The sequence below is a fragment of the Lathamus discolor genome, chromosome Z, assembly GCF_037157495.1.
Source record: "Lathamus discolor isolate bLatDis1 chromosome Z, bLatDis1.hap1, whole genome shotgun sequence".
Lineage (NCBI taxonomy): Eukaryota > Metazoa > Chordata > Aves > Psittaciformes > Psittacidae > Lathamus > Lathamus discolor.
The window spans coordinates 36,709,474-36,730,653 of NC_088909.1; the positions used below are offsets into that span (position 1 = coordinate 36,709,474).

At 39.1% G+C, this 21,180-nt stretch overlaps 1 protein-coding gene across 5 annotated transcripts in view; it reads right to left on the reverse strand.

Moving 5' to 3' along the window:
- The window catches only part of LOC136005007 (solute carrier organic anion transporter family member 4C1-like), a 31,444-nt gene extending 10,629 nt beyond the window's left edge, over nt 1-20,815 (reverse strand). The window contains exons 1-8 of one of the 5 annotated variants that reach the window (XM_065662089.1): nt 20,546-20,814; nt 16,075-16,338; nt 7,697-7,891; nt 5,475-5,571; nt 4,460-4,581; nt 3,483-3,598; nt 3,028-3,172; nt 991-1,186 (exon numbers count right to left, since the gene is read on the reverse strand). In XM_065662089.1, coding sequence (XP_065518161.1) covers nt 991-1,186; nt 3,028-3,172; nt 3,483-3,598; nt 4,460-4,581; nt 5,475-5,571; nt 7,697-7,891; nt 16,075-16,338; nt 20,546-20,762 — 1,352 coding nt within the window. In that variant the 5' untranslated portion in view covers nt 20,763-20,814. Of the gene's footprint in view, nt 1-990; nt 1,187-3,027; nt 3,173-3,482; nt 3,599-4,459; nt 4,582-5,474; nt 5,572-7,696; nt 7,892-16,074; nt 16,339-20,545 lie in introns of all 5 variants that reach the window. The other 4 variants (XM_065662090.1, XM_065662091.1, XM_065662093.1 and 1 more) reach the window with 4 other exon arrangements.
- Nucleotides 20,816-21,180: the final 365 nt, after the last annotated feature.

Genomic DNA, 21,180 nt, shown 5'->3' on the forward strand with positions numbered 1-21,180 from the left:
ACATAGTGCCTATGATGGTGATGTAATCACATACATTCAATGTTGAAATTGTAAAACAAGCAGACCTAGAAATCCATTCTCTAAAGAATGCTTATCACAGCAGATGTTCATTTTTTAAACTTGCTTCATTTTTGCCTTTTTTTTTTTTTTTTGACTCTTTCCCCACTGCTGTACTGGTTTCTAGAGTAAGCTTTGTTTATAGAAACAGGAAGAACATTAATCCTAGAATTTTTATTACAATTACTACAAATATCTAAAGATGTGCAATACACTACATTCTTATAAGGAATGAGAATTTTGTTGTTTAAGGGCAAGCACATATTTTTTGGAGAAGTCTTCCTATACATGTTAGACAAAAGTATGTTTAATTATGTTTCAGCTAGCCGTATTACTCCACCAATTTTATTCTTCAAGTTGGTCAACTGAGCTATGCTTTCTCGGGCATTAAATTTCCATCAGCCATTTTACAAGGAAAAAAAAAATAAACCTTTCCCTGTAAATGGAGGCTAGATATGCTAGAATCTGATGCTACAATAATGTCTTAGTTTTTCTAGGGAAAAAATTGCAATCAGTGTAAGTTGCAGTTCACCTCAGGGCTCTCACAAAAATGTTGACAAGCAGACTCAAAAACTGCCAAGATTGTATCTGGTTTTATTAACCAGCTCTTGACAAAAAGACACGCTACTTCTGCAGAGCTAGAAAATTAGCTTTAGTCAATACCATGGCTACACCTAAAACAGTTACAAAAGCTGGGATTTTTGTCAAGCAGGACCAGCCTGCTCAGCACATTTTGCAGGCAATGTATTATTACATTTTCTAATAACCTATTACATAAAGATTCCATGAACAAGGTTTTAGAGTTCCATAAAGCACTTCCATTTCATACATAAAGGCAATAAATGATATTTTTAAATGTTTTGCATTCTGTGAAGTAGCTTACTTATTTTGAACTTTATCACCAAACCCAAGAGTTCATTAAAATATATTTACCCATTATATGTTTCAGAGACACCCGCGAAAGGTTCATTCCCACATTTAGCAAATAAAAACACTGTGTTTAATAGTAGGGCCACTGAACAAGTGGCTATCATGAACTTGATTATGCTTTTGCAATCCATTTTGCACTTGGAAACCAAGATGCCACTTACGACTTGGCCTAGTGCTGCTGCTGGAATTAATACAAGCCCTAGAGGAAAACAAGACACCAGCAATTACATAAAAATGAAAGATATAATTAGTGAAGCAATTTAAAATGCAATTTTATCCTAAGGAAAAAAAAAAAAAAATCACAGAAGTTACCTGTATCTTAAGATGCAGCCCATGTGATGTCATTTTCAAACCACCTTACTAGAATCTGTTAGCATGTGCAATTTATTCTGCTTTCACATTATTTTTAGACTTTCTGGAAGTTCAACTTGATAGCATAATTGATTTACAGTTGTCTAAAACCCAAGTTCAACATAGCAAAACTCAATTACTTAAAGTGTACTACATACTGGGCAGGAATCTCTGAGCCACTTAATAAAAACAGGTAATGCTCTTTCATTGCTTCAGTCCATCCTTCACATTCATGATCTTTGTTATAAATTCACATTTTGAACTTTTTAATAAAAAAACAATCACCACTATACAAGAGACAGCACAAGATACAATAAGGCATCTACATAAAGATTAGAAAAAAATAGATTAGAAAGTCTAGAACAGTGGGTCTTTTTCACTGTCCATATAACCCATGATTAATCCTCTTTTACTATTAGGAGTCCAGATACGTATCTGAGCACTTTTATGGCTAATCTACCACCCAGAACTCAGTTTAACATGCACTGACCTGAGACAGCTATTTTTAAAGGCAGTTCAAGTACAGTGGCAGAACTGCACAGGCCACATACACAGAGTCAAAGCTTCTTTAAGTAGTTAACATAGTCATTGGTAACACTGAGACTAGCTAGCTCAACATTACTTCAGGTACAGCTAGTGTACCTGTATGCCTAGTGTCGGCATTTAAAGCGGTACATTTGGTTAATGCCATCAATATTTTCCACTCAGAAATTCTATAGGCAATAGTGTATAGATCTATAGACAAAGGAATATCCTGTTTTCCACTTCGCTGCTGATTTAACAATTGAGCATGTAATCCAATGAGTTTCTATGCAAAACTTGCAAATACTCAATTTTGAAGCTATAATGTCTGAATAGGGAAAGTACTATCTGGTATTATCCAGGGAAATAAGTAATTCATAAAGTGTCTCCCAAAGATATTTCTCTTAGAACACTTCAACTAGCATATGCTTATATTGCAGCACTATACAGCTGAAGTAATTTAGCAAGACATATTCCAGATATATTAAGTCTGCACACTGTAAGCATCTGTTGGCCTATCTGCCTTGATCTGGATGCTGTTCTTCAGAAGTAATTGTGTCAGAATGATGTGACTCTACCTAGTGCACCTCTTCCATTGGATTTTTTCATTTGTTTTTCCAATATTCATCTTTTCATAATCTTCCTCTGTTCTACCTCTTAGGTCTGCATACTGTATAATGGGAGTAAGCGACAATAAGGCAACCATAGAAGTAGCTGCACAGTAACTTTGTAATATAACGTGATTAGCCATTTTATGGTAAGCTATCTCACTGTAACATGGTAGAACTGAAGAATGGAAAAGCCAATTCAAGCCCTGGCTTACCTGTGGTAAGCACTGCTTTTTTTCCAGCTGCCTTTCATAAGCAGCAGGGACTAAGGCTTAATGTTCCTTCAGCTGATTTTTAATCAGCAAAAATAAGTGTTTTTTTAACAAGAAGGAATAAATTATGGTTACTATCAGACAACGATTAGATCTGTACCCTTGGTGAATTAATCTCACAGGACAGGCAAGAAAATATAAAAATGTAATTTCTGCTATGAAAACTGCATTTCATGTAAGTCTATTCCCAATATCATGACAAACACAAGATGCTTATATAAACTATAATGTTAATGAGGTGCTCAGCACAAATGAATTGAACATGTAAAAATGAAAAGCCACATTACCTGCAAGAGTTGCTGAAAAACTTGATGTTTTCCCGAACTGATTTTCTATCAACTTTGGTAGAAATGTGGCAAAGCCTGTGGCAACTAAAGCTTCTGAAGTACTGGCTGCTATTAGACTCATAAGTACTGGATTCTTCACCAGTATCTATGGGGGGAAATTAGTATTACACTCAAAGTTATTTCATTGTAGTACCACGTAAACTAGAAGTCACTACATTTTAAAGCAGATACTTTCATTTGGAACTTCACTAATATGCTTTTCTTACTTTAACAGTCCTAAGCATCAACAAAATGAATATGCATCAAATTATCAGCAGCACTGGAGACTTACCTATCACAACACAATAAAAAAGCAATTACCTTTCTCAACATTTATGTTTTACCTGAAAACAAAAAAAAAAAAAAAAATCATTTCTCAGAACATATCAGTTTTAGTAAAATCACAATTCCCTTACCAGGAGAGCCACAGGAAAGTCTTTAAAGCTTTTTCCAATATTCTGGGTCTCAACAAGCAGCTCACTTCCATCATCGTGTGTTTCAGAGATCTTTTCAGACTGTATTTTTGCTGTTCCTACAAATGGACATATTTATTGACAACCCGTCCTCTTGGGCTTGAAGTCAGAAAAAACAAAGTGTTTACTTTCCTTCACAAAACTAGCTCAGATATTTTAGGCATTCTTGACTATTTTACTGGTACAGATCCATAAAAATAACAATGTACTGCTGCAGAAAGAAGAATTTGGCTGAAAGCATTATGCTTATATTAGAAAGCCTTGGCTGTAAGAAGATATTATTAGAAATATCCTAAGAATTTCAAACTGTCCTGAAACTCATTCAATTTTATTTTTTTCAGTTGTCCTCACATTCTCCCTAGGCCTCTACTCCATTTTTTCTTCTCCCCCATCATTTCTCTTTCCAAGCAAGCACAATACATTCCTTTAGATGCTCTTCCAAGGGACTCTTAGATAATAACTACCTGAACAGAAATTGTATTAAACTTATTTTTTTAGAAGACTGCTCTGGGATACTTTGATTCATGTCTTATTATTCCACCCAAAACAATAAGGCAACAGAGTCAAAGACAATAATGCATGCATATTAAGTCAATGAAATTTCTTCATGTTTCTTGATGGGTAACACAGTATCTTCAAATACAGTCCTGGGTGCTCAGCTGCAAGCACCTTCCAAATTGTGACCACCACTTTCCATGCTCTACTGGTTTGCAGTGCTGCCATACATCATTACATACACAAAGCCCTAATTTGTTTGTTCTAAAGGCCGCATATTGGAAACAAGGTATTTATCACAGGTTTTAGCCAAAAAACAGTTAACTGATAAACAGAAACAAAGAGCAGTCACTCAGCACAGCAGCGTGTAACCCAGAAGTAAAAAATATCTCTTCCAATGTAGCCCATTATTTTAAAATGTTTACCTGGTAAGTATTTTGGAAAGCATGAAAAAGGTATTATAAGAGGCCAAATTGCAACAAAGCATACTAGAAATCCTATCCACCAAGCTCCAAGCCAACGTGGGTCATCTGGATCCATCTTTGTACTGGAAAAATAATTCGCAAAAGGTAGGTTTACAATTTGTGAATTTAAATCAGCAATTTCAGATGTTAGTGAGCTAGACCTTTTCTTTGTTTTAAACACTAATTTACCAGAAGACATTTTAATTTTGTAATGTTTTTGTTTTCTACATACATTTGTTGTTGGCTTGCTTAAAGCACAATCACCAGCTCTAGTATAATACTGCATTCTACTAAATACAGCTTTCAATTCAGTCAAATTCATTCTGATTTGGAAGTCACTATTTCACCCTGATTTCAAGATTCTGCAGCATGAAGATACTGAGACAACTGTTTTTAGAAAGAAACAAAGTCAATGAGTTAAATGAAAGACAATACAGAAGTTCAGAGTATCACTGTATTGCTCTGAAGTCCCCAAAAGAGAGGAAATAAAAATACAAATGAAGTTGCTGGATAGTAATACAGTTTCTGTCACTTTTTGACTACTCAACTGGTAAGTTTTCTAGCAAGCTTTTCCCCAGAAGGTAAGTAGCAGTATCCTACTCCCCATATCCCACCTCAGGGAAACTTTCTGCACAGTAAGTCAGTAGTTGCAATCTAGACTTAAATTAGCAACTTTGCAAAAGGTAAAGTATTTTTCATTTATCAGCTTTAAAACAACTAGCATCTCAAAAAGCTATAACAAAGTATTTGCACTACAGACAAACTTTCACACACAATGGAGTGACTGCTCACTGTGGGAAGTAACTCATTTGCTAGAAGCCCTTGTGAATGCACCTTGTTACCAAGTTAAAGAAGCTCTTGAAAATGTAGTATTTTCCAAACAAAACCACTTTTTCCTCCTTACATGAAGATGAAGATTTTAATAAGAATGAATAGGGAAAGAGAACAGAAAGCAAAAGACTAAGTTGTATCCTGCCTTTCTGGGATCTCGATATCAATGTAAATAGCAAGTAGTTGTCCTCCTAAGACGTAGCCAACAGCAGGACCCAGCAGTGACATGGCATAACCAATTCCTAGAAGACAAAATACATCAAGTTCACCACTTAAAAGTTCAAGTTCACATTTTTAAAGCTTTGTTTTAAAACACCCTGAATCAGCTTTGGAACAAATGGTTTTTGTAACTCGATCTGGATTTTTACTGTCATACTTCAACTACAGCATGTAGAAGACAAAATCTGTACTTGTCTCTTAACAAGAAAATCTGAAGCTCTCATTAAAAGCTGCAACTCAGAGGTTCAGCTTAATGCAACTCTTCAGGTTGTAGAACCTGAATTTCTCAGTTGTTTCCAAAGTTGCTTCCTCACTATTTAGTATTACTTCATGTCTTTACACAGCAAGAGGATTGGGGATGGGGAAGGAGTGCAAGAGGAGGAAGGGGCACAGAAGGGGACTTAAGTATCAGTAAGTAAAATAAACATTCAGCTGACATGTCCCAGGTTTTCCTATATTTTGGAAATAATGACATGCTGAAAGGATCTTTCCAATGGAAGTCCACATTCAATCTACAGAATATCAAACCTAGCTAGGAAGGTGACTATTTCCTCCTACAGACCATTCAGTTTAAATTACCATTTTGAACCGCTTAACTTTTTATTGGCTTTAGATGCAGACACCTCAGTTCAGCAAGAGGAGAACACTCATGAAAATGCACCCAGCTTCAGAAGAGAAACAAACTACCAGCCTAGAAGATGCAAGCTTACATTTTAAGATGCTAGGAGCTATTTGCAGACACTAAAAGAAAGTTTTAGTTTGCTTCTTTTTGCTGCCTTGCACAATCCTTCTCACATTAGGCAAAGCAAAACAATGTATTTTAAATCTTCAATACATTGCATAGAAGCAAGAAAAAGAATTAAGGACTACTGTAGCTGCCTGTCCACCCACTTGAATTTTGGCTCCATATATATATATATATATATATATATATATATATATGGAGTTCTTCTGAACTCAGCAGTTGTCTGAAGATTGCGCAAGCATGAATTTATTGTATTGGTCTGTTATTTTTAATTCTGAACAGTGACAGCATTCTCCTAGTTGTTTTCAGGCTACTTAATGATCCCCCTCATCATGCAGATATCTGTAAGTCTGCTCTATTTACTTCACTGGCCTCAGAGGAAACAAATGAAAGTGTAATCTTCTCTCTCAATATAAAGAAACACGAAAAATAAAAGTTGTCTTAGTTATTTAAGATTTAACATGTGCAACTATTCTATTTGTTGGCTTCAAATGAAGTGGCTTGTCTAGAATAATTAAGCAAGAGCTGCATGCAAATAGATGATGATTTCAATTTTGTCCCCTAGAAATATTGATTTAGTCTGGAAAACAGTCCAGGAATCTAAGATGCTTTTAATTCCTCCTGCAGTTACCAGTATAGCTAACATACTTTTACCAGCTCATACCCAAAATGGGGATAACAGTAAACATCTTCAGACCCACAGAAAACACACTTATACTACAATGAACGTGGCAGTAAAAATGCACATAACCAAAAGAATGCTGATTAGGAAAAACTCAAAAACCCTACTAAGAAACACTATTCCTTTGTTTTCAAACAGCTCTGCAGTAAGACATATTCTCCATGTTTCTAAACAATCCATTTACTGTCAGTTAAGGAAAGATATTTCCACTATTTCCTCCTGAAGTACCAGATTTGTATGTGGCTAGAGAACTGCGTTGATCACATGATGCACAGGAGTGCGCCTCCACTGAAGGCACAGATTACTGTTAGAAGGTAAATAAATAAATCTGATACAGAATACAGTAAGGCCTGGCTACTAGCCTGATACACAGGAGTTTTCAAAGACTGACACTAAAAGCAAACTTTCTCTACAGCTCATTCTGCTCTTGACAGGAAGGCTATATTAACCACTTAATCACCTTAAGTTACTGACATGAAAAAAATAGCAAGAGAGGCAATAAATAGCATCACCACACTCCACAGAACAACTATTGACAAGACTTGACACTTAACACCCGACTACAACCAAACACGCACAGTAGCTGATATAGAAACACTTTATGCACCTAAGTAAACAACGACAAGTCAGATTTAATTAGAGAAATTCATAAAAACATTTCAAAGGCATTGCAGTCTATGACCGATCCAGACAATGTGTTATAAGTAGTTTTAAAAGTTACCTATATAAAGGGAAGACTTGTGTTTTGCGACACTATCATCAATAAAAGCTGTCCCCAAAGTATATAGTGGTGTTCCTCCAACTCCCAGCATCAGCTGTCCCAAGATAAAGACATACAGATAGTTGGAAAGTGAAGACATTGCACTGGCACTGCAAGTGAAGTTAGCAGACCTTGTTCCTGGAATTTGACATGTGTCTGAAAGACAGAGAGCAATACTTTAAAATTCTGTTTCCAAGCTTGTTGCAGTTTAACTGAAAAAAAAAAAAAAAACCCACCCCAAAACCCACAAAAAAACCCAAAACAAACCACAAACAAAAGAAGCAACCAACCAACAAAAAAAAAAAAAAACCCAAAACAAAAAAACCCCTAAAACCACACAGGAAAAAAAAAAAAAGCACAACCCTATACTGACAGCTAAACTACAGATGAAGTACTCTGCACACAATTATTATTTTCAGGCCTAGTAATATACCCCATTTGCAAATGATATCATATCCCCCAAAAGAAATACTATTATGGCCCAGGAAGGAAAGATGGATAAAATAGGCTTGTTAAAACATCTTGGCTTTCTGAAAGTATTATTGACCAAATATGGAAACCAAACAAAGAAAGCCAAACCTGTCAAATTGTTATGCAACAGGTTAGCGGATACTCCTAGGAAACAGACAATTTTGTTCTTGTACTTTTTAAATGATTCTGAGAGCACTAACAACTTCTGCTCTTAAGTGAGAGAACAGTTTGGACAACCTAAGTGAAGCTGGACTGCCAGAAAGAAAAGTGCAGTTGTCAGCCACAAGCAAAAATAATCCTCTCTTCAAATACACTCTTTTGAGAGATGTTTCTCAAGAAAAAAAAAAAAAAAACAAAACCTTAAAACCCCACACCACTAACGCTCATGAGGCACACACTGCTGTATCTACAGAATGAGAAGTTTATATAAAGCTTTTCAACTTGTCCACATATACAAAGAGGGAAGCAGAGGTATGACAGCCTGAGGTTGAATCTGATCCTGCCACACTTGGCACTATAAGGATGGAAGAGAAAAGAGTGAAGACAGGAAGTAGGTTTTCTCTTATCCTTCCCCTTGCTATCACTGCACTTTTAGTAGCAGACACCCCAGGGGCAAGTTCAAAGGAGCATCACGGCTCTTTTCAGGTTTGTCCACAGAAAAGCACACAACACTAGAGAAGAGAACAAGCCTGTCAGTGTGGTAGAAACAAGCCACATTTAGCAAATATATGAAAGCACACTTCAGATTAAACACATACACCAATAAGTTCTCAATACTTTACTACAAAACTATTACATGATTTTTCTCAGGTTGTTTTACAAACACTTCTGACTTTAAGCAAACAAAGGGCTAACTTGTCCACACTTTGTCTCATAAGATAGAAAACATAAGGAAGTGCTTGCCACACAGCAAATATTTAAAGAGAACTGTCTACACTGGTGTTATAAATGCATCCATGGGCTTTATCATGGCTTCCTCCTGAAGGAACACCACCATAGTGGAAGTGAAATCATGTAGCACGCAACTGGTGACTCAGTGCTGTTGCACAGAAACCAGCCAATATAGAGCGATGGGAAATTCTCACTTCAAGTGGAGGAATCAGTAAAGTTTTCCTTTCTTTCCAATTTTGAACAACACTCATTTTAATGTTATGCAGAAGTGTCGTGGTTTAAACCCAGCCACACAGCTCGTTCACTCACTCCCCCCCACCTTTCTCCCTCTTTCTTTCCTTACCCCCACCCCCTCCCCGCTCCCGGAGGGATGGGGAGGAGAATCGAGAGAATGTAACTCCCTTGGGTTGAGATAAGAACAGCCCAGTAACTAAGATATAACACAAATCACTACTGCTACCACCAACGATAATAATTATAAGAGGAAATAACAAGGGAAGAAAATATAATACCACCCGCCGAAATGAGTCCGACCACCAGAAGAGAGCCCATGCCCTTTCGGGTAACTCCCAGTTACCTCCCTGGGCATGACGTGCTGTGGTATGGAATATCTCTTTGGCTAGCTTGGGTCAGGTGTCCTGTCTCTGCTTCCTCCCAGCCTTCCCTCATCCCTGGCAGAGCATGAGACTCACAAAGTCATAGAATCATAGAATAGTTAGGGTTGGAAAGGACCTCAAGATCATCTAGTTCCAACCCCCCCGCCATGGACAGGGACACCTCACACTAAACCATCCCACACAAGGCTTCATCCAACCTGGCCTTGAACACCGCCAGGGATGGAGCATTCACAACCTCCCTGGGCAACCGATTCCAGTGTCTCACCTGGAAGTCCTTGGTCAGAGTAAACATTACTTAGCAACAACTAAAAACATCGGTGTTACCAGCTCTGTTCCCAGGCTGAAAGTCAAAACACAGCACTGCACAAGCTACTAAGAAGGAGAAAAAGTGACTGCTACTGCTAAACCCAGGACAAGAAGCCACACAGGGAACAGCTTATGTATCGCTACTCTGAAGACTAAAGGTTTGGACAATAAATGGAAAATATACTCTATTTTCTTTCTTTTGCAGCAAGGTCCTACACCTGGGTCAGGGCAATCCCAGGCACAGCTACAGGTTGGGCAGAGAAGTGATTCAGACTAGCCCTGCAAAGAAAGACTTGGGGGTGTTGGTTGATGAGAAACAACATGAGCCAGCTTCAGTGTGCACTCGCAGCCCAAAAACCAACCATATCCTGGGCTGCATCAAAAGAAGTATGACCAGCAGATCAAAGGAGGTGATCCTGCCCCTCTACTCTGCTCTCACCTGACCCCACTTGCAGTGCTGTTCTGGCGTCCTCAACATAAGAAGGATATGGAGCTGCTGGAACAAGTCCAGAGGAGGGCCACGAGGATGATCAGGGGACTGGAGCACCTCCTGTATGAGGACGGGCTGAGAAAGCTGGGGCTGTTCAGCCTGGAGAAGAGAAGCAGAGCGGAGACCTCAGAGCAGCTTCCAGTATCTGAAGGGGCCTATAAGGATGCTGGGGAGGGACTCTTCATAAGGGACTGTAGTGCTAGGACGAGGTGTAATGGGTTTAAACTTAAAACAGGGGAAGTTCTTTACCATGAGGATGGTGAGGCACTGGAACTGCTCCATCCCAGGCAGTGTTCAAGGCCATGTTGGGCAGAGCCTTGGGTGGCATGGTTTAGTATAAGGTGTCCTTGCCAATAGCAGGGGGGTTGGAACTAGATGATCTTAAAGTCCTTTCCAATCCCAACATATAATTCTAAGATTCCTCTTTTCTGAAGTAAATTAAACCTTTAAATCAGGTTAGCTTTGTGCTATTTAAATGCACAAGATCTAAAACAGATTATAAAAAAAAAAATAAAAAACAAAACACGTCCTGCAATATCTTTTTAACATACACGTATTCATGTGCAGCGCATACATATGCAATATACCTGCAGTTATAAGTTAGCCTCCAGTACCTACTAGGCTAATCTAAAACAGCATCTAGCTATTTTATTGTAGTACATAAACAATAGTAACTTGTTAAAATACACACATCAGAAAACAAGTAATGCAGAGCAAGAAAATACCACAAATGATGCTAATAACTAAAGTGTAGCTTAATTTGATCTTCACAAAATAAGTAGATTGTGTAGGGTAATATAAATCAAACTCTTGACAGAACATTGCTCTTCACGAATTCCCATCTCCATCCGCACTGCCTCAGGCTTTTAGACTGACATGAACTAGTTGATTATAGACACTTTCACTTCTCTAGCTCTTCAATTTATATGCCCTAGGAAATTTATCCTCACATTAAAGTGAGAAGTTAACTACATTACTTTGTTTCCAGAATTGCATAATCAGGTGTAACTACAAAATTAAGAAAACCATCAATATGCACTTTTAATACAATCACTGTACTCTTATTTGTTACCAGACTTGGGTGTTTAAGTCACCAAGTACACATGCACTTGCTGAGTGGAGTCATAGACCATATTTCATGTTCCCAAGAAACACTTTAAAAGCTAAGAGTATCACTCTTGTACCAGTCAAAGGTTTAAGTAGATTGTTAAAGTGGCACAGGTTAAATCTAACCTGGATTAGATCCACCAGCCTGTTTGCTGCTGTCATAAGAACAATGGTGAGAAGGTACTGCCTTTTATATGGCCAAGAGACTCTAACCTTAGCTAAGGAAAACTTTGGGAGAAGCTTAAGATGGGTGCCTGATCATTTTTAACTAGATTTTCTCATTAAACTTCTTTTCCTTCTAAAAGTCAGTGGATTAGACTTGCATTTTGAAGAGCAGAAGTGCATTAAAGGCAACACCATCCAACAGAGCTGGTCATTATAAGCCTTCCTGCATGCTTTAAATTTTCTACCTGAATTCAAGTTATGCAAAGGCCAAAATATCCCCAAGTATGTAATACAACATACTAGGCAAGAGTTTAGAACCAACTGTAAGATGCTCTACCAATTACATTAGACCTAAGACAGGTCTCTTGACTTCAGTTTCTTTGTACCTTGAACTGCAGCCAGTACGTGTCGGGGTTTTTTTTGTCTTTTGGCAGGCATGGAATAGTTCAGAGTTGCCAAGAGTGAGAAATAAAGAACAGCTTGCTTTCCATTCCTTTATAAAAAGAAATATGTCTCATCTTTAAGTCCTGAATAGGAAATTCAAAGCTTCAATGGACATGCTGAATGAAGACTTAGTCTTTGTTTCTAAAGGCAGATGTTACAGTATTACAGCACATCTAAGTGCTATAGAGAATTAAGCCAAGAAATGCAGAGAAGAGCAGCACTACCCATTATTTGACTAATTAGATAGTCTCTTCAGAGAGCGAACCTAACAGAAAAACCACAGATATACTGATGATGCCAAATTAGACTGGGGCATCACACACATTATCTCACCCTTAGTACACAAATGCCACAGTCTTGTCGACTCTTAAATTGCCCTTGGCATGTTTTGGGAAGGAAGGTCAATTAATGCCCTTCTGAGAAGATTCACTCTCAGACGCTAAATGACTTGGCTATCACCTGAGCCTCCAGTGGAACAGAGAGCTGAAGAAAAGTGTTCAAATCATTCTCCCTCTTCTTAGATCACACAACACACATTTCAACTCAAATGGGTTTGTTACTAACAAAGGGTTTGTTATTAACAAAGACAGCTTTTTTTTTTTTCCTGAAGAAGTCATTCACATCCTGTTACTGAAGAGACTTATAGAATAATTCAGGTTGGTAGAGGTATCAGGGAGTCATGTTGACACTGTTTGGATTAAGTCTGACAAAGCAGAATGCAGATCAGTCACTCAGGACTTCACCCAGCAAGGTCTTAAAAGCCACCCCAAAACAGACTGCACAGTCTTCCTGAGTAAGCTGTTCCAGTGCTTGACCAACTTCACAATGAAGTTATCTTCCTTGTGTCAAGTGAAGATCTACACTTCACATTTGCTGTAACAGACATCTTTCACAAATTTAAATATGTTTCAATGAGATCCGAGATGGAAGTTTAAAAGCACATTGCTTGTAGCATCAGCAATTTTTAGTCCTCTGTACTATGGGTAACCAATAGCAAATGGTTTCATTACAGAAAAACCAGTAGATGGAGCTCCTGACTATCAATATCAGAGCCTGCTACGACACTGACGACCCTATGTAACCTGAAAAAGTTAGCAGAACAAACAGCAGGTTACATCTTCATTACAATTTTGAGTCTGAAGCATTTCTAGAGATAAGAAATTTGATGTTGCTAAAAATTCTGTAAATAGGTAGACCACTGGTTACCTACTCTTTCAATAGAAAACAAACTATGTAAAGTGTTACTGTGATAAATATTTGCACCTGAATAGTTCTGTAAAGTAGGATATGTATATACTCAAAATTAAATTAATATCTCAAGCTAAAACATTAAGTTCCAGGAAGTCTGTCAGCCTTATATTGACCACTAGATGTATTTTGTATTGCAGACAAGATCTGTCACTTAACCTGGCAGACATATTAAATACTGGGCTAAACCATACTTTGAAGCTGTCCTGCAGGTGAAGCTCACTGTACACGTATATAACACATGAAAAAATACTCAATTAATCAATTAGGAACTGTTCAAAAATTTCAATACAAAGCATCAAATAAAAGATTTTTTTTTTACAAGGAAAGTGTTCACGGTGTAGTCCTATTTACTTCTGCAGCTAAACATATGGTTAATATGCTTCATCATCAGAACTAGCTAAATCAGACATCCTATAAAATCATACACTGTGGTTTACTTAACTGTTAAAGGATGCTGTTACACAGCACCTGAATATTTGTCATGGTGCAGACATTCCCTGCATCCTGTAGTCATTTATCTTTGACAACATTTTGTTTAAGTCAGCTTAAGTCCTTAAAACTGCTCACCACAGTCACAGCACTGGTAGCTGCATTAGAATAGTAAAATCAGCATGAATTCATGCTTACATTGCCATGGAGAAGAAAGTATATGCTTCATTTAACATTCTTCCTACAGCTTTTAGATTTCAGAAGTCCATATAGAGCATGATCCCTAATAAGGTATCACACCTCAGCATCTTTGACAGCAGACAAAGGGACAGATCTCTGATGCAACAGTAACTGATTCTGAGATTTCAATCAAAATTGATAGGAGAGAGAGAGAGAGATCATCTGCAATAGCTGGCCATCTCCCTCCAGATTCCTACCTTGCCAGGTGGAATTGTTTTGTATTAAATTCAGCTCCCCCTCCATCCTAGTGAAGCAGGGAGAACAATACTGAAATTGCAGACAGTAATAGAGCCAGGAACAAGTAATCATCTGCTCAGTCTCCAAACACTGGAGAGTTTTTCCTTTTGGCCTTAAAAGTTAAATTGACTTCTGCCTCACATCCCCACTTATTAGATGTGGAACAATAGCTTGCCAAAGTTACTGAACTAATGCTTGATGTCTGGACAGCTCATGGAAGCATGCAACGTGACTAACACTTCAAAAACACTAATTTGAGAACCAACCACCAGAATACTGAGACCCTTTCATCAGACTGCTTAACAGCTACTTATTTTTTTAGTGAGCACTACTCTGCTTAGTCACTGAAGGCATAAATCTGATTAAATACTGCAGTAACAGTTAAGACACTCCTGAAATATTAAGTCATCTCGCTTTAAACATATCTGAATGTTTCTTAGTTAATTACGGGTGTACCACTAAGCTGAGATGCATTAAGCACACTACACTTAAAAACTTGCTTTATGAGGAAAGATATGCAAGATCTCCTGAGAGCTGGTTACTCCCACAATTTCAGTACTGCTTTGTTCAATATAGTTCAGTACTGCTGGTTCCCTCTACTTCAAAGAAACCCACAAGTTTTTATCAACATTAAAATAACTTAGTGAAATTTGTTACAAGATGCCTTGAATAGTTCAAAGCCTAAAAGAACTGCGACTTGTAGTCACCCCCCAACAAGACCAAGTCTAACAGCTTCCTTTTAACATTTATTCTACACCACTGTTGGGGTTTAAGCCCAGCTGGTAATTCAGAACCATGCACCCCCTCGCTCACTCCCCCCACTTCTTCCCCCAACTCCTGAAGGGGGGGGTGAGGGGAATGGAAGGAATGTAAATCCCACAGGTTGAGATAAGAACAGTCCAGTAACCAAGTAACAAAACCACTACTGCTACCACCAATAATAATGATAACGGAAATAACAAGGGAAGAGAATACAACCGCTCACCACCCACCTACCGACACCCAGCCCGACTCAAGCAGTGATCTAGCCCTCCTGGGTAACTCTTCCAGTTTATATACTGGGCATGATGTGCTGCAGCATGGAATACCCCTTTGGTTAGTTTGGGCCAGGTGTCCTGTCTCTGCTTCCTCATGGCTTCCCCTCCACCCCAGCAGAGTGCAAGACTCAGAAAATCCTTGGTCACAGTAAACATTACTTAGCAACAACTAAAAACATCAGTGTTATCAGCATCGTTGCCAGGCTGAAAGTCTAAAACACAGCACTGCACCAGCTACTAAGGAGAAAAATGACTGCTATAGCTGAACTCAGGACAATCACTGACCTAACTTGCATTTCTATTCAAAGAAATGCCAGATTATTTTTTTCTTTTTTTTTTTTTTTTTTTTTTTTTTTTTTACACAAAGTGGATTTTAATTGCATTCATCAGCACAAGTAAAAAAAAAAATCTTATTCAAGTATTGCTTACGAGCAAGAACTGATATTGACACCCAGATCTCTTCTGAAAACAGAAGTCCACTGTGCAAAGAGACATGTCTTGAACTTCACAATTTCACAGAATCATTTTATTTTCTGATTAATGATATTTTTAGGACTCTGACAGAGATTAATTATGTCGTACCAAAGTAAAAGTTGCACCAAGTAGCTACACAGACTTTTTTTAATCCTTTCCAAAACATAGGGATAATCTTACCTTCGAGTTTAGTTCCAAAGTGGTATTTTCCACTACTGAAGTGTGGTAACGAAAATATAAGTGAGCCCAGTCCTAGCATAAATGCTGAGAAAGCAAGCCATCGTGGTTTGTGCCCTCTTTCTCCAAAGAAAGATACAAACAGTGCCAATATACAAAAAGAAATATCATAGCTTGCAGAGATTAAGCCAGTGAGTGAACTGTTCAACTCGTAACGCTTCTCAATTGTTGAAATACTAATGTTGATCAGGCCATTTACCACCATACCTACAAAAAATAAAAAAAAAAATTAGTCAAAGGTACTTTAATTTGATGAAGTTGCAAGGGTAAAGTTACCACTGTATGATGGAATGGTTAAAACAAATATATTTACAAAGCTATACTTAAAGCTATTTAATTAGCTTTAAAATCCAGGTACGTAGTAGAATGATACAGTGTTAACTTAAGCCAGCCAAACTGCACAGAAGGATTCCATTTTCTTCTCTGTTGTGGGCATTAAAGATTCAACACTCAACTATTAATCTGGAAAATACCATGCCTCAAACTCCGTTCATGTATTAAGGTTCCAGATTCAGTCTGAGGCACCGAGATTTCAAACAAAATGCATTGCAGCATTATAAGATTCTGTACAAATTAAAAGAAAATTTGTCAAGTTTGACTTGCATTAGAATACAAGCTACAACAGAAGAGTTCAGGGCACAGCTTTCAAATAAAGACTGTTAAACATTTCCTCTCCGCCACCATGAAGGGAAGATACCAAGCAGCTTCTGAACAGACATCTTTCCTCTACAGTACAAAACATACTTAAAAATATGATGCAACTGTTTCAGAGTTAACTGAGGTGATTTACTTTAACTGAGAAAAAAGTTTGCCCTCTGAATCTTCAAGTTCCAGAAGTGTCAAAACAACCTGGAGAAAAGACCTTGCACAAGCTTCCATACTTCAACACAGGCGAACTCCAAAAAACTGATCCAGAAGTAGAAGCAAGTAAGCTGCAACTGCCAATGCATGCTTATAAACACTGTTCATTTTTTACATGTGTTGTTTGTAGATACTAACTTGAATTGCCCATCCTGCCTCACATTTTCCTACACCAGGTTGTTAAACTTTCAGGAGTTTACTTCTGACAGTTCCCAAATAGGATTCTGTTGCAAGTGAGATGAGTAAGTGTACTTTCTAGCTGTCAGGTAACTCCATGGTAGTCTAATTAAACTGTGCTCACAATAAAATATGCAACCTGGCAAAAAGTTGCAAGTCTTGGAGTCACAGTTGCAAATAAGGTTAAGACTTCTGCAGTCTGACACAGACCCCAGTTATCCTTCCTCTTTCTAAAATTCAAATACTATTCTCTATTGTCATTCTAAGAACAGAATGAGAGATGACTGGCAACAACCATGTATTCAAGTTAGCTTTCAACAAGCATTGCACCATCCAGAAGTGCAACTACACAGGCTTAAGTTCAACAGTTCTGCCTAGAGTGCTCTACATATTAAAAAAAGATATCACTTCAAATCTGTGATCAACTAGCTATTCTCTTATCAGTGAAATCCACACCATAACTAACCACCATTCTATAATGAGGTAGGTCTTGGCATAATCATAGTTTTCTAACATCCTACTATGGCCTTTTTATTAACAGTTATGATTTTAACTGCAAGTCTGACCACCACACTTAAGTTCCTATAGGATCAAATAGCAGTCTTCAGGACAGTGTCTGTACCTGTAGTTTAAGTTGTTACCTTTAATTTACGTCCTAAAAGCAGTAAAACCTTGCAGATAATTTTACTGGATAATTACATTTAATCTGTAAAAAAGTAAATGTGATGATTGCATTGGAGAAGTTGTGCTGCCATTCATCTACTGATTAATCACTAAAGTTTCTTCAGGGAAGATGGAACCTGGTTGACACTAACTTGATCTGAAAAACAAATCCTGCAAGGACATCTCAACACTTAAATAGTACTATAAATTGCTTTTTAACTATCATCCAAACCCTTATTGTCCTGCCACATCTGTTTAGAACATGTGGTAGAAGTTTAGGTACAATGTGCACTGAACCACAAAATCTAGATTAATCATAAACCAACTTCATTTGGTCCAACAAGACACAGGACTATTTCTTCATCCACTCAACAGAAAGCACTTTACAGGTTTTGAAAGTACACTGGCTTTGAAGCAGTGGATTGCAGGCACACAATTAAAAAAGAAAAAATAAATAATAATTTAAAAGTCTTACTAGCAACAAATCTAGTCCACATATTAAGTATTAGTGCTATTCAAAGTTTTCAGAAAGATTAGACCGGGACAGTCTCAAACAGTGGTTCTGTTGTTTCATTTACCAAAATTACTACTGACATTACAAAAAACTGTCTTGCTTGTACCCAAGATAGTGAGATAACTTTTTTGCTACTGCAGCATATCTGGTTACTGCATGAGAAGATGCAATCACGCATTTATGCGCCTGTGAGTGCCATACAGAAAGCAGGTACTGGCCATGTACCCATGTTCTACACGAAGTAGTGTCTTCTATTCTAGAAATACAGGTTTCACATGTCCTTGAAACAGAAACAGCCAGAAATGAGATGCAAGTTTCACCCGCAATCTCCTGAGAAGCTGAAATGCAGCACATCAGATATTAATGATAACAACTTATTTCCTAGGGCAGCTAGAATATAGTGTAATAAATACATGCCTTCAGTTAGAAACACACATACAAAAATCTATACACTTGTACCAGGTCTCTGCAGTAAACCACCTACTGTATTCACCCATTGTATTCACATATTGTAAAAAAAAAAAAAAACAAAACAAAACAAAACTCTAGTGTAACAGCATACATAGATCAAAAGTGTGTTAAGGATTATTTCGTTATTCTTCAGCACATTAGGAAATAAACTTTCCTGGAGGTACATTAAGTATTAGCAAGTTTTATAGATGTATTTTATCTTCCTTAGTGATGCTTTCTGTAATTTGGAAGGGAAAGCTACAGTACAGTAGTAGCTCACATAACTCCAAAACCCCAGTGCTTTTATCCAAGTTCTGGAGCTTAAAGCCCTAAATATTTTTGCAAAGTTTCACACACAGCAGTGAATTTCTTGTGTGAAAATATTCTTGGGTTTTTTCCACATCTCAAAAGGAGTTGCAACTTGAGTATTCAGTGCCCAATTTCCTTTCTATGATATAGCCAAAGGAAGGGTACTTGTTGTGAAAATCCAGATGACATATAATTAACAATGCCACAAAGGCTGTAATAGCTATGCCTACACCAGCCTCCAAAACAAGGATCAGAATTTTCCTCACATTAGGCCATAAATTTGAGTTACATTAGGTAGGTACCTCTTTGAGGTTTGCCATACATCTACATTTAGATACAGGACCAAGAGCTGCATAAGTGGCATAACTAACACCCATGTCATCCTAAGGGGACAGAGTTTCTTATGATATTGCTGCTCAGTTCTCCTCACACCATCCCAGTTACTTCAGTGTTTCAGGCAGGAATACAGCCATCCATAACCTCATGTCTTTGGCATAGGTTTCCTGCTCTCCTAGCACCGAATCTCTTCTACATGCCCGCCCAACCCCACACCCCTCTACAGCAGTCTCAAGTGCAACAAGGATGAGCTTAAAAGCTTCCTGTTTTTTTCAGGAAAGTTTTCTTTTCTAGCTAGTCCAATGAAGCTGAAGGGTTCTGAACATTAACCCAATTATTACTGCTTTCTAGGCCAGTGGCTTGCAAAGGCCCCAACAGATCTTGTTATAGAACGCCAAAAATATGGGCAAGAATATCTGAAGCTGAACAACAGATAGTAAGAGCAAGCAAAATTTCAGACTCCCCTCAAGATTAATCCCCTAGCTATGTACTAAAAATGGCTGTGTTGGGATTCACAGAACAAATCAAATGTCTTTAAAGCCACATAAATTACCCAAAGTCACACTCAACCATGCTAAGGTACCTTTCTAATTGGTGGGCAACAAAGCACATGCTAGATCACTACACTGCTGTCTATTAGTTTACAGCATTTGTTTTCTTCCCTGGATCAGCTGTCTCAACCTGCACAGCACGTATGGCATGCTAGCTGAATGAGCAATGGGGATCCAGTATACAAGAGCAGAGCATGAAGCACAGAGCTGATGGGGCCATGGGCTTGGCAGTGGTCAAAAAGGTGGGTGGGAAAATAAGAAAATGAGGAACTGAGAGAAGTACAGAGCAGTACTACCCAGGACACCGGGGCACTTCCTCCCCTAGACAGAGTCTAGCAACTAATGTCACTTTTTAGCACCAACTCTAAACTCAGGCAGCTGGAGGAACCCTGTCTCCCCGCACCCACCACCACCACTCTTCACCCTCCTTCCCCAAACCAGGCTCCCTCGCAGCTCCAGAACGGAGAGCAAGATGCGCCCAGGGCAGCAGGAGGGCCCCGCAAGGCAGGTGGGGAGAAGTGCAGCACCTCACTGCGTCTCCAGGGAAGGTTACCTTGGAAGATGGCCAGCAGGCTGTACATTGCCAAGAAGCCCTCAGGGTTGTTGCAGACCTGCAGAGCCCTAGGTGCAAAGCAGCCCCAACCGCAGGGCCCCTCCCCAGACAGCGCGGGGTTGCCGCCATCTACCTTGGCGGAGCTCGCCTGGCGCTCGCGGCCGGCGTCGGGGCTGGGCGGCTCAAACACCGGGTTCTCGATGCCACGACCCTCCATGTCCGAGTCGGAATGCCCCGCTCAGCGCCGCCTGCAGCGCTCCTCTAAATACCACGAGGGCGGTCAGGTGGCGGCGCTTTCCCCCTCCTATCGAGGAGGGCTGCCCCTCCCTCTCCGCTCCGCCCCCCACCCCACTCTGTGGCGCTTGGGTCCGGCGGATGACGCCGAACCCGGTGGTGTCGCCGCCGGCACCACCGGCACTTGTCCCGCTGCCGGCCGGTGCAACGGACCGAGCCCCGCGGGCACGGGCGCCATGACGGGGGAGCCTTTGCTCCGGGAGCCGTGGAACGGGCACAGCGCGACTGACATGATCACGTCAGGAGGGCCACGGGTGAGGGGCAGGTTCTCGTGTGTTTCAGGGTCGTGTGTCCAATCGAGTTCTTCCTTCGACTGCCAGTTCAAGGCTGAGCGGCAGAAG